Source organism: Bubalus bubalis, chromosome 2 (assembly GCF_019923935.1).
Source record: "Bubalus bubalis isolate 160015118507 breed Murrah chromosome 2, NDDB_SH_1, whole genome shotgun sequence".
Taxonomy (NCBI): domain Eukaryota; kingdom Metazoa; phylum Chordata; class Mammalia; order Artiodactyla; family Bovidae; genus Bubalus; species Bubalus bubalis.
Window position 1 is genome coordinate 66,553,471 of NC_059158.1, and position 13,130 is coordinate 66,566,600.

The 13,130-nt window shown below is 39.1% G+C and overlaps 1 protein-coding gene across 3 annotated transcripts in view; it reads left to right on the forward strand.

Annotated features, from left to right (window-relative positions):
• PDE1A (phosphodiesterase 1A) overlaps positions 1 to 13,130 on the forward strand; it is a 399,686-nt gene that overhangs the window by 328,835 nt on the left and 57,721 nt on the right. For all 3 annotated transcript variants that reach the window (XM_025273780.3, XM_025273761.3, XM_025273784.3), the window contains 3 exons: positions 977 to 1,102; positions 6,940 to 7,041; positions 7,149 to 7,269. In XM_025273780.3, coding sequence (XP_025129565.1) covers positions 977 to 1,102; positions 6,940 to 7,041; positions 7,149 to 7,269 — 349 coding nt within the window. The remainder of the gene's footprint in view (positions 1 to 976; positions 1,103 to 6,939; positions 7,042 to 7,148; positions 7,270 to 13,130) is intronic.

A 13,130-nucleotide genomic window follows, 5' to 3' on the forward strand; every position in this document is an offset into this window, starting at 1 on the left:
AATCAACAGGAACTCTCAGGTGTCACTGATGGGAATGCAAAATGGTACAACCATACTGGAAGACAGTTTGGTAGTTTCTTATGAAACTAAATATATTCTCACCATATGAGCTGATAATTACTCTCCTTGGTATTTACCCAAAGGAGCTGAAAACTTATGTACACATGAAAACCTGCACATGGATATTTATAGCAGCTTTATTCATAATTGCCAAAACTTGAAAGCTACTAACATGCCATTTAGCAGGTGAGTGGATAAATAAACTGTGATACACCTAAATAATGTAATATTATTTAGTGCTCAGAAGAATTGAGCTATCAAGCCATGAAAAGATATGAAGGTAACTTACATGCATACTAAAAGGTTCAAGAATCCAATCTGAAAAGGCTACATAGAGTCATATGACATTCTAGAAAAGGGAAAACGGTGAAGACAATAAAAAGACCAGTGGTTGCCAGGTATTAGGGTGATGGGAAGGGAAGTCTGAATTGGCAGATCACAAAGGATTTCTAGGGCAGTGAAAATAGTATAATACATTAATGGTAGATACATGTCATTTTACATTAGTCCAATTCCATAAAATTTACACCACTAAGAGTAAACCCTTAATGTAAACTATGGTCTCTGATAACAATGTTTAATGTAGGTTCATCAGTTCTAATAAATGTACCTCTGTGGTTGGGAATGTTAATAATGGGGGAGGCTATGCATGTGTGGGACCAAGGGGTATATGGCAAATCTCTGTACATTCTGCTCAATTTTGTTGTAAACCTAAAATTGCTCTAAAAGATAAAGTCTGTTTTTTAAAATTATTATACAGTGGAAAAAAAAATGAAAGTAAGTACTTCTGTAAATTTAGGTGTTCACTTATTGGATTTTTACTGATATTATTATGCCTTATGCCTTGAGTATTGTTAATAGATACTCATGAGGTCTGAAGAAATCCTCTAGTAGGCATTTTGTTTTTATTTCTTAGGTCAGATGTTGCCATTTTGTATAATGATCGCTCTGTCCTTGAAAATCATCATGTGAGTGCAGCTTATCGCCTTATGCAAGAAGAAGAAATGAATGTCCTGATAAATTTATCCAAAGATGACTGGAGGTGAGTTTCAGAGGAAATATAGAGGAAATTTAATTTCAGGGAAAATGTTATGTAATTTAACATGAAGAAAACAGATGAAAGGCAATCCTTTAATCACAAAACAAACTAAATTCCCCTTGACTGGAAGATTAGTACTGGAAGACTATTCAGGAACAAAGCTCTGTAGACGGAGCTGAACTATTTCAAGGCCAATTTAACGTCTATATGCATCATAACCAATCCATAAGACCATGTATCACATAACACCTTAAGATACATAATTACATACTCCTTGAAATGGTGCTAAAGTGCTTAGTCACTCAATCATGTCCAACTCTTTGTGACCACATGAACTATAGGCCTCCAGGCTCCTCTGTCCATGGACTTCTCCAGGCAAGAATTGTGGAGTGGGTAGCCATTCCCTTCTTTAGTGGATCTTTCTGATCCAGGGATTGAACCTGCGTCTCCTGCATCTCCTGCATTGCAGGCTGATTCTTTACCATCTAAGCCACCAGGAAAGCCCTCCTTGGAATGGAGTTCTGCTCAATTGTACCGATATGTGGTCTTACATTTATTCAGAATTTTTGTGTCTGATTCCTTCATATATTACTTTTTTGTACATGGATATGAGCTTTTCTAAAAAACAAAAACTCACCATTTGGGGAAAAAACTACAAATATGCTACAATGACCTAGATGCAGAGGGTAATCTTAAATATTTCTCCAAACCATCTGTATTCTTAAAAAAAAATTTACATGAAAAGGTATTGCTTATTGCCATGCAGGAGAAAATAATAAGATATACCCCTCCCACTTAGTATACATTTCCTCTTTTCCTCTTGATCCTCTGGTCATCATTGTCCCCTTCATTTACTGTAGGATTGCCAGATACATCAAATAAAAATAAAGGACATACAATTAAGTGTACATTTCAGATAAACATAGAGGTTTTTTAGTGTAAGTACATCCCTAGTTAGCTCTATGGTGGGGCTAATGGCGACCTCCTCTAAGAGGGCTTATGCCATACCCAGGCCTACTGCACCCAGAGCCCCTGTCCCTGCGGCGTCCACTGCTGACCCGTTTCCACAGGAGATGATCAAACACAGTTCTGTCTCAGTCTTTGTGGGGTCCCTGGGTTCTGGTGCACACAAGGTTTGTTTGAGCCCTCTGAGCGTCTCTGGCAGGAATGGGGTTTGATTCTAAACTTGAATTCCCCTTCCTAACGTCTTGCTGGGGCTTCTCCTTTGTCCTTGGACGTGGGGTATCTCCTCATAGCCGCTCCAGCACCTACCATCTTATTGGGGTTTCTCTGACCTTGGACGTGGGGTATCTCCTCATGACTGGTTCAGCGAAATGCAGCCACCGCTCCTGATCTTGGACATGGGTTATCTCCTCTCCACACAAAACTGTGATCAATAGACTGTAAACATGCTCATTAAGTTCCTTGGCTACATCCTTCAGGTTGCCAAGGACTAATTCCAGATCCTCCACCATGCTCTTGATCTGTTCCTTCACCTTGGTTTTTTTGGGTTCCAACAATATTAGAGGGGCTACAGAATCACTGCAAATGGTGATTGTAGCCATGAAATTAGAAGATGCTTGCTCCTTGGAAGAAAAGTTATGACCAACCTAGACAGCATATTAAAAAGCAGAGACACTACTTTGCCAACAAAGGTCTGTCTAGTCAAGGCTATGGTTTTTCCAGTGGTCATGTATGGATGTAAGAGTTGGGCTATAAAGAAAGCTGAGCACCGAAAAATTGATACTTTTGAACTGTTGTGTTGGAGAAGACTCTTGAGAGTCCCTTGGACTGCAAGGAGATCCAACCAGTCCATCCTAAAGGCGATCAGTCCTGAATATTCATTGGAAGGACTGATGCTGAAGCTGAAACTCCAATACTTTGGCCACCTGATGAGAAGAGCTAACTCATTGGAAAAGACCCTAATGCTGGGAAAGATTGAAGGCAGAAGGAGAAGGAGACAACAGAGGATGAGATGGTTGGATGGCATCACCGGCTCAATGGACATGAGTTTGAGTAAACTCCGGGAGTTGGTGATGGACAGGGAGGCCTGGCTTCCTGCAGTCCATGGAGTCGCAAAAAGTTGGCCACGACTGAGTGATTGAACTGAACTGACATCCCTAGTATTCTGTGACCTACTTATATTTTTTAAAAAGCTTTATCTTTAACAAAGCTCTCATTAAATCAGTTAACACGCTGAAAACAATCCAATTCAGATGCAAACATCAAAGGTTTGTTTGTTTTATAATTTAAATCAAGCTAAAAGGAAATGTCCAAAGAAGTAACCTGGGATTAAGATCTGCCTTAAAATAAAGAAATAAGAGGTTAATTTAGAGTTTAAAAGAGGCCCTAATTTCCCATGGTTATTTTTTTCAAATATTCAAACTTCCTGGATTTTCAAGGCCAGAAAAAATATGGGCTCACTTTTACAGACATAGAAAAACTGTAACGTGGGAAGAAAGAGGCATTTTGTTTTGGGAACCCAGTTCAGGGCTTACATTTCATTCCACAGGAAACATAGCCCAGTTGGGTCACCAACCTAGGAAGGATCTAATCATAAAAGGCAGCACTGTTGGGTTTGTGGAAAATAGAAGGGCAAGGGTAGAATCAGGTGCCGAGTTGGTTCCTAAGGTCCCAGAGATTGACTGTTTCCATCTAGAATATTAATGTATTTCTTCATCAGTGATTATCCTTCCCAGGGGTTATATTTGCATTATTAATTTTTGTTATTCCTTTGAATTAACCCTCTTCTTCTCTAAGTTGATTCTGTTGTTGTTTCAGTGTGATAGTTTTCTATTACACTCTTTTCTTTCATGTCTTTATTATTTATTCTAATAGTTTGGTCCTGTAATATTTTATATTTTTGTACAGTAGCTTACTGTACACAACAAGTAGCTTACTGTACAAAACATCCTAATTGAATGGTTTTATCATTTTTTTTTTTCTTGGCCACGCCACACAGTTTATGGGATCATAATTCCCCACAAGGGATTGAACCTGTGACCCTGGCAATAAGCGTATCAAGTCCTAACAACTGGACTGCCAGGAAATTCCCAAATTGTTTAACAAATACCATAATATTGTTACTGGGTCCAAGCTTGCTCTGTTTGCTGCACAACAGGCCAGTGAATCCTAGAGACGAGGTGTTGAGGCAAGGAAGAGACTTTAATCGGGGAGCAGGCAGACAGCGAAGATGGCAGGCTAGCACCTCAAAATAGCCATCTTATTGGTGTCTGGATGCCAGGGGTTTTTTTATAGATTAGAGGTTAGGGGAGGTGAGAAATCAAAGTGAAAAGGCTATTAATGTTGCAAACATCTCCTAGAATGCCAAACCCCAGGCAGGGAATGTGTTCATTTCTTCCTTCCTGCCATCCACAGGTGGACAGGGTTGTGAACAAAGGCAATTTAGTTTGTCAGGCAGAGGAGCAAGATTCTCTGCGGCAAACCATTCTGTATGAATATAATAACAAAAGCAACAAAAAGCAAATCAAAGAGACAGTTCCAACATGGAGTCAGAATTGGCTTCCTCCCTGAAGCAATATCACATGATTTATGAGTTGACTTACATATGATTTATGATACGGTAGAATTTAATAAATCCAACACTGTTTCCAAAAGCTATAAAAATGCATTTGCTAGTATAACCTTACTCCTATTTCACCAAGAATTAAAATATTGATAGCTTTTTAAAGACTTGTAGGTTTTCTGTTTGCATATCTATTTCTTCAAGTAACTTTAGTAACCATAAATGCAGCGATTTTTAAATTTTGGCAAGAAAAATTTATAAAGAATACATTTCCTTTGTGTACTAGTTTATTGATATATTATTAGTTGATTATTGATAACACCTAGCATTTACTGATTACTATTACAAAACAGAATTCAACTGAGTAAATTTTAAAGATCTTACTGACTTTACCCAACAATTCGTGAATTGGGCAAAATCCCATCCAGCAGATAAAAAGGAGCTCCTAATAACTGTACAAAATGGCCGAATTTTATAAGTAGAAACAGGCAAGACAAGAAAGTTATTCTAGCAAGGATCTGATTGTTTCAGGCAAAATCACCTTTTGGGGGGGATAATAGGGGTCTATCAGGCAGATTTCCTCCCTAGTGCTGACCAGATAATTGATTGGTTTAAGTTTTCACTCCTGGGGGAGGTTAAAACTATAAATTAGGTATTAAATCTTGGTTTGATGTGGGTTTAGCACAAATAATGCATTTTGGGTCTGTTGTTTCTTTTTTCACATTATCTGCAAACTACAAAGTATTTATTAAATCTTACAGATTTCACAAAACTTTTCTCTCATTTTTCCTACTTAACATGAATGTTTAGGTACAGTTGGTATTGTAGCATGGATATCTCATAATTTAGAAGAAAAAATGTAATTGAGAATAACTGTATTAACTTCTTTGATATCTGCCATTCCCTTAATATTTGGGTAAAAGTATATTCTAAGCAGGCTATCCAATATCATGAACAGTAAGTAATCAGAGTATTGTTTTCTCATTGCTGCCATCCTAAAAACCCAGATGAATTGAGCACCCGTAATTTGCAGCAAGAATCTCCAATCTGTGTTGTTTTTCAAACAAATCATTCAATCATACCAACTTTAGGTAAAACATCTTTGACACAAGATCATAATTCAAGTTTGCCATACACTTATAATTTAGCTAACTCTACTGGCCACAGAATAAAAATAAAATATGATTTCCAGCATAAGTGACTTGTTTACCTATCTGTACTGAGCAAGCAATGAGTTGTAGAACATGCAAGGCTTTGCTGGGGTTACTCATCTCCTGCTTAGTGTGAGAATGATTTATTCATGCATAGGCTTTGTGATATGGTCACCACATTTACAGTGTCTTGGTTACAATTTCAACAGTACCAAGAGCTCTGTCTATGATATGTAGGCTCAAGGTCCCCAGAGCTTAAACGGAGAATTCCCAGTCACTGATAGTCTTGATTTCCTGGACTTCTTATGATGGAAACTTGGTACAATGCAGTGGTCCAACTGCCAGCTTTGGTAGTACTACTCTTGCAGTTGAGTCTTATCTCTGCTGTATACTAGCTGTGTGACTGGGCAAACAACTCAGTCCTCTTGGATTGGAAATAATAGTGCCCCTCACATAGAAAGCACTTAAAACACTGTCTGGATTGAATAAATATTGAATAATGGTGGTAGCTTTACTAATAGTAAATTCTTCCTTCAGAGTGGTTTTTCTCTAAAATTGGTTAGGATCCTTTCTGATATTAATTATTTCTAAAAGTAATATTTAGAAAGTATGAGTGGGGAAGGGTTGTGTATATGGGAGGGAAAGCATGCAGTTCTTTAAAAGGAGATGTTACACAGCATCATTCACAGATTGCTCTCCTGGCAACGTCCTAAAGCCAAACTTCTATAAGCTCTTTGATATTTAAAAATATAGCATCTTTTCTGCTCATAGCATTAGAAAAAATAAAATGTAATTCTTTTTTTTCTTTTTTTTAAATTTTATTTTATTTTTAAACTTAACAATATTGTATTAGTTTTGCCAAATATCGAAATGAATCCACCACAGGTATACATGTGTTCCGCATCCTGAACCCTCCTCCCTCCTCCCTCCCCATACCATCCCTCTGGGTCGTCCCAGTGCACCAGCCCCAGGCATCCAGTATCGTGCATCGAACCTGGACTGGCAACTTGTTTCATACATGATATTATACATTTCAATGCCATTCTCCCAAATTTTCCCACCCTCTCCCTCTCCAACAGAGTCCATAAGACTCTTAATATTAAATGTTTCACTTGAGAACAAAGAAAAAAGGCCAAACTTTTCTGCTTTTGATGACTCCACAGGGATCTTCGGAACCTAGTGATTGAAATGGTGTTGTCTACAGACATGTCGGGTCACTTCCAGCAAATTAAAAATATAAGAAATAGTTTGCAGCAACCTGAAGGGTAGGTTATATTTTGTTTTCATATTAAAGATCTGTGGGCTTGGACTTGGAAAAGACTGTGGTTGGTTATTTTGTTCTGATGATTAGAGTATGCCCTTGTTTTGACAGGCTTGACAAAGCCAAAACCATGTCCCTGATTCTCCATGCAGCAGACATCAGTCACCCAGCCAAATCCTGGAAGCTGCACCACCGATGGACCATGGCCCTAATGGAGGAGTTTTTCCTACAGGTGCCTCTTTCACATTGTCTGGGCAAATGCTTTTGGAAATAGTGGCTGTGCATATTAACATGCATCTTATCTGTACAGAATCCAGACCTTGTGACATTACCAACTGGCCACACCACATTCTTGGGACTTCAGGCAGAATTTATTAATCTCTCAGATAAACATATTAAATAATCCTATGTAGTATTATACATGTTTTAAAGAGGGTCAAGTCTTGGATTTTAGTTGCCAAGCTAAGAGAGAAGGAAATGAACAGATTAGAGTTGTTATCAAAAGGTAAAATGCTAGGGTTAGAGTTTTCAAAGACAGAAAATAGCTTTCATCATAAAAAGGGAAAGGGAGGATGGGTAACACTTCTGCATACATCTTTTTGTTTGGAATTTATTTACACATGCATAGCTGCAAGGGTGGCTGAGAAATATAGTTTTTAGCTGGATGAACATGTACCTAACTGCAAGAAGCTATTGTTATGTGAAAAACCAAGCCTGGATATTGTCAACAAAAAATTAATCAATAGCCAATATAAGAAAGAGATGGAAAATTTTATTTGAGTCAAACAGAATTATAATCTAGGAAAGTCTCTCAAAGAGTTCTGAGAACTGTTCTGAAGAGGTAAAGGGGGAGGACAGAATATATGTGATTTTGGCAAGAGGGGTGCGTGTAATCAGGTACACGTTTCCACAGAAAGTTGCTGCTAGTCACTAGGAACAGACATCTTAGTTATGCTTTTCTAAGTATGGAAAGATACAAGAATCCAGGTTCATAAGAAATTTCTGCTGAAAATATTTAACTGTCTAAGGGCCAGTTCTGTCCATTTCCCTAGAACAAAGTGCCTCATTCTACTCTTCACTCTGAATTCCTTTCAGCGTGTGTTATAAATCAGCAACCGCAGTGGCTAATGACTTCTTGTAGAACTGGATGGTGGGCAGTATTCTTTATTTTACAATCTCTTCCCTTTGTTGCTGCTGCTGCTGCTAAGTCGCTTCAGTCATGTCCAACTCTGTGGGACCGCATAGACGGCAGCCCGCCAGGCTCCCCCATCCCTGGGATTCTCCAGGCAAGAACCCTGGAGTGGGTTGCCATTTCCTTCTCCAATGCATGAAAAGTGAAAAGTGAAAATGAAGTCGCTCAGTCGTGTCTGACCCTCAGCGACCCCATGGACTGCAGCCTACCAGGCTCCTCCATCCATGGGATTTTCCAGGCAAGAGTACTGGAGTGGGGTGCCATTGCCTTCTCCACCCTTCCCTTTAGGTCCTAATTTTGACCAAGATTTAGGAGACACTTCATGCCCAGTTTGTCCCATGGAGCTAGGAATGCTCATTCCCATGTCAGGCAAGTGTTTCATTGATAACCCACTCAATATACTATTCCTGGACTGTACTCATTAACAGTGGCCAAACACTTCTGGAACACTTGTCATACTATTCTGTTATAGTTCAGGAAAGGGTTTCATCTTGTTGCTTCTTCCAATACCTAGAGTTACACTTTTATAATCATTGATCCTATAGAACTGTGTATTTGAAGCTGCCTAATCATTAATTTTATTTGAGTCTCAGCCACACATTTGGTAACACAAGAAACAATAATCATGAAAAATCAGCAGAATACAAATGATAGAGCTAGTAACATTAATAAGTTTATGTGAGTACTTAAGAACTCCCGTTAGGCATGGTCCATATCTCCCCAGGTCACCTGAGCAGTCTGTTGTGCAACAATCACTACCTTTAAGGGAAATGATGTATTGGCATTGTACATAAAGTTCATCAAAGACGGCTGCACATACAAAGCAAGCCGTGGGTCATCTTGACTCCTTGTGACGTTGAAAAAGTTATGTTATTTTCTAAGGAGGGACATGGCTGGTGCCAGAAGGAGAAAAATTCATCTTTATGATTAAGCAGGTATTTCTGCCCCTGGCGAGGTTTGGTTAATGCATAATGCACGTGTACAATGGACACTTGAGGGGAGGGAAAAGGCCCAAATGGGCAGCAAGAAATTATGTTTAACTTTTCCTTGTATTGCCTTGAAATGTGAATTTTCACTTCATCAACATGGAGAATGACCAGCGTTCTCTGCAACATGCATACGTGTTTTTTCCTCTATGGTGTCCCTCTTCTGTCTCTACTCCCACTTGGGGTTCTAGAGTATAGTGTGTCAAGTAACTCAGGAACTTGGTACACTTACAATTATAATTTTATTATAAAGAATACAACTCAGAAGCAAATAAAGATGTATAAAGGGCAAGGTTTGGGAGAGCCCCAGACATGGAGCTTCCATGCTCTCTCCCCATAGAGACAGGGTATGCCACCTTCCCAGTATAGTATGATCACCAGCCAACATGTGCTTTGGGATCAGGAGTTTTTATGGGGGGTTCATTTCATAGGCATGATTGATTAAATCATTGGCCAATATAAAGGAAGTCAATCTCCAGCCCTCCTTTCATACCAGGAGAACAGGCTGCCCCAGTATTCCAGGCCTCTAATCCTGTGGTTATTCTCTCTGGTGACCAGCTCCATCCTGAAGCAATCTATGGGGTCTTGGCCATGACTCACACAATTGCTTTATTTTTATTTATTTATTTGACTGGGCCAAGTCTTCGTTGCAGCATGTGGGATCTCCCTTGTGTCGTGTGGAATCTTTTGTAGTGGTGTGCGGGCTCTAGTTGTGATGCATGTAGAAGGGCCCATTTTTTCGAAGGAATAAAGGAGGGTAATTAGATGAGCTAACTCCCTTAAGAAGGCCAAACTGGTGCATCTTCCCCTCCTTTCACAATTAAATTTCCCTAGAGAACTGGTGATCCCTCAAATTCTACTCTCAGTCTTAGAGTGCCCTTCATGCCTGTGGTCAGGGGCTTGCTATGTGCTTGCCGCGGATGTCACTTCTGAGATTAAAAGCACTTCGGTGAAAGAGGTTTCTCAAGATACCTGTACTTCACCCTTTTTTAATCTTCTTCATTACTTTAAAACTATAGAAATTGTTTTGGCTCCAGAGAAAATGCAGACGTGAAACAAGAAAAATGTGCCATCAAATCACTGGGTTTGACATCTTGTTGACAGCTGTCAGACCATTTCACTCTGTTAAGGAAGAGTTAAAATAATTACAGATATAATTCACTTATTGTGCCTCATTTTATTGGGCTTTGCAGATACTACTTTTTTGGTTAGGTTTTACAAATTGAAAGTTTGTGGCAATCCTGCATAAGTCATCAGTGACATTTTTCTGACAGCATTTGTTTACCTCATGTCTCTGTGTCAGGTTTTGGTAATTCTCACAGTTTTTCATGTTTTTATTTTTTTATTGTTATATATATTTTTGAAGTTTCTTTGGTGGCTCAGTGGTAAAAAACTCACCTGCCAATGCAGGAGATAGTCTCGATCCCTGGGTTGGAAAGATCCCCTGGAGAAGGAAATGGCAACCCACTCCAAGATTCTTGCCTGGGAAATCTCATGGACAGAAGGAACCTGCCAGGCTACAGTCCATGGGGTCGCAAAAGAGTCAGAAACGACTCAGCGACTAAACAATAACTCAGTGGCTAAATATAACAATGTATTTGTTATATATTTTTCACTATTACTATATGTGTTATTATTATATGTATTTGTTATATGTATTATATGATCAGTGACCTTTGATGTTACTATTGTAATCATTTTGGGGTGCCACAAACCACTTCTATGTAAGAAGGTGATATTAATTGATAAATGTTGTTTGTGTTCTGACCACTCACTGACTAGCTGGCCATTCCCCTGTCTCTCTCCTTCTCATTGGGCTTCCCTATTCCCTGAGACAGGACAATATTGGAATTAGACAAATTAACAATCTTATAATGGCCTCAAAGTGTTCACAGGAAAGGAAGAGTTGCAGATCTCTCACTTTAAATCAAAAGCTAGAAATGATTAAGCTTAATAGAATATATGTGTTAGTCACTCAGTCGTGTCTGACTCTTTGCGACCCCCATGGACTATAGCCTGCCAGGCTCCCTTGTCCATGGAATTCTCCAGGCAAGAATACTAGAGATTCCCTTCTCCAGGGGATCTTCCCAACCCAGGGATTGAACCCAGGTCTCCCGTACTACAGGAAGATTCTTTACCATCTGAGCCATCTGGGAAGCCCAGCTTAATAGAAAAGGCACATCAGAAGCTGAGATGAGCTGAAAGCTGGGCCTCTTTTGCAGATTAGCCAAGTTCTGGATGCAAATAAAAAGTTCTTGAAGAGAATTAAAAGTGCTACTGCCGTGAACACATGAATGATGAGAAAGCAAAATAGTACTGATATGGAGATGATATATTGTTGATATGGAGAAAGTTTTAGTGGTCTAATTAGATCAAAAAAGCCACAACATTCCCTCAAGCCAAAGCCTAATCCAGAGTAAGGCTCTAACTCTCTTCAAATCGATGAAGCCTGAGAGAGGGGAGGAAGCTACAGAAGAAACGCCTGAAGCTAGCAGAGGCTGGTTCCTGAGGTTAAAGGAAAGAAGCCATCTCTATAACATGAAAGTGTAAAGTGAAGCAGTAAGTGCTTTAAGACACCCAGAAGATCTAAGTAAGACAATTAGGAAGGTTGCTTCACTAAACAACAGATTTTCAATGTAAGGAAACAGCTTTCTATGGGAAGAAGATGACATCTGGGACTTTCATAGCTAAAGAGGAAGTACATGACTGGCTTCAAAGCTTCAAAGGCTGACTTACTTGTTAGGGGCTAATGCAATCGGTGACTTAAAGTTGAAGCCATGGCTCACTTACTGTTCTGAAAATCCATAGGGCCCTTAGTGTTAGTCGCTCAGTCGTATCTATCTCTTTGCAACCCCATGGACTATAACCTGCCAGGCTCCTTCATCCATGGGATTTTTCCAGGCAAGAATACTGGAGTGGGTAGTCATTTCCTTTTCCAGGGGATCTTCTCAACCTAGGTATCAAACCTGGGTCTCCCACATTGCAGGCAGACTCTTTACCATCTGAGCCACCAGAGAAGCCCTTAAGAATTATGCTAAGTTTGTCCTACCTGTACTCTATAAATGGAACAATAAAGCCTGAATGACAGCACATCTGTTGACAATATGCTTTACTGAATATTTTAAGGCCATTGCTGAGACCCATTGCTCAGGAAAAGATTCCTTTTAAATTATTACTGTTTGTTGGCAATGCACCGGTTATCTGAGAGCTTTGATGGAGATGTACAAGATAATGTTGCTTTCGTGCCTGTTAACACAACATCCATTCTGCAGCCATGGATCAAGGAATAATTTCCACTTTCAAGTCTTATTATGTAAGAATTATATTTCATAAAACTATATCTGCCATAGATAGTGATTCCTCTGATGGATCTGAGCAAAGCAATTGAAAACCTTCTGGAAATAATTCGCTATTCCAGATGTCATTAAGAACATTTGTTATTCATATAAAAAGTCAAGATATTGATATTAACAGGAGCTTAATAAAAGTTGATTCTAACCCTCAGGGATGATTTGGAGGAGTTCAAGACTTCAGTGGAGGAAGTAACTGTAGATGTGGAAATAACAGGAAAGTTAGAATTAGAAGTGAAGCCTGAAAATGTGACTGAATTGCTGCAATATCATAATAAGACTTTAATTCATGAGTTACTTCTGAAGGATGAGCAAAAAAAGTGATTTCTTGATATGGAAACTATTCATGGCGAAGATGCTGTGAAAATTGTTGAAATGACAACAGAGGATTTAGAATATTATATTAAGTTTATAATAGTTGATAAAGCAGTGGCAGAGTTTGAGAGGGTTGACTTCAATTTTGAAAGAATTCTGCTATGGGTAAAATGCTGTCAAACACCACCACATGTTACAGAGGGACCATTCATGGAAGGAAGAGTCAACTGATGTGCCACATTCATTGTGT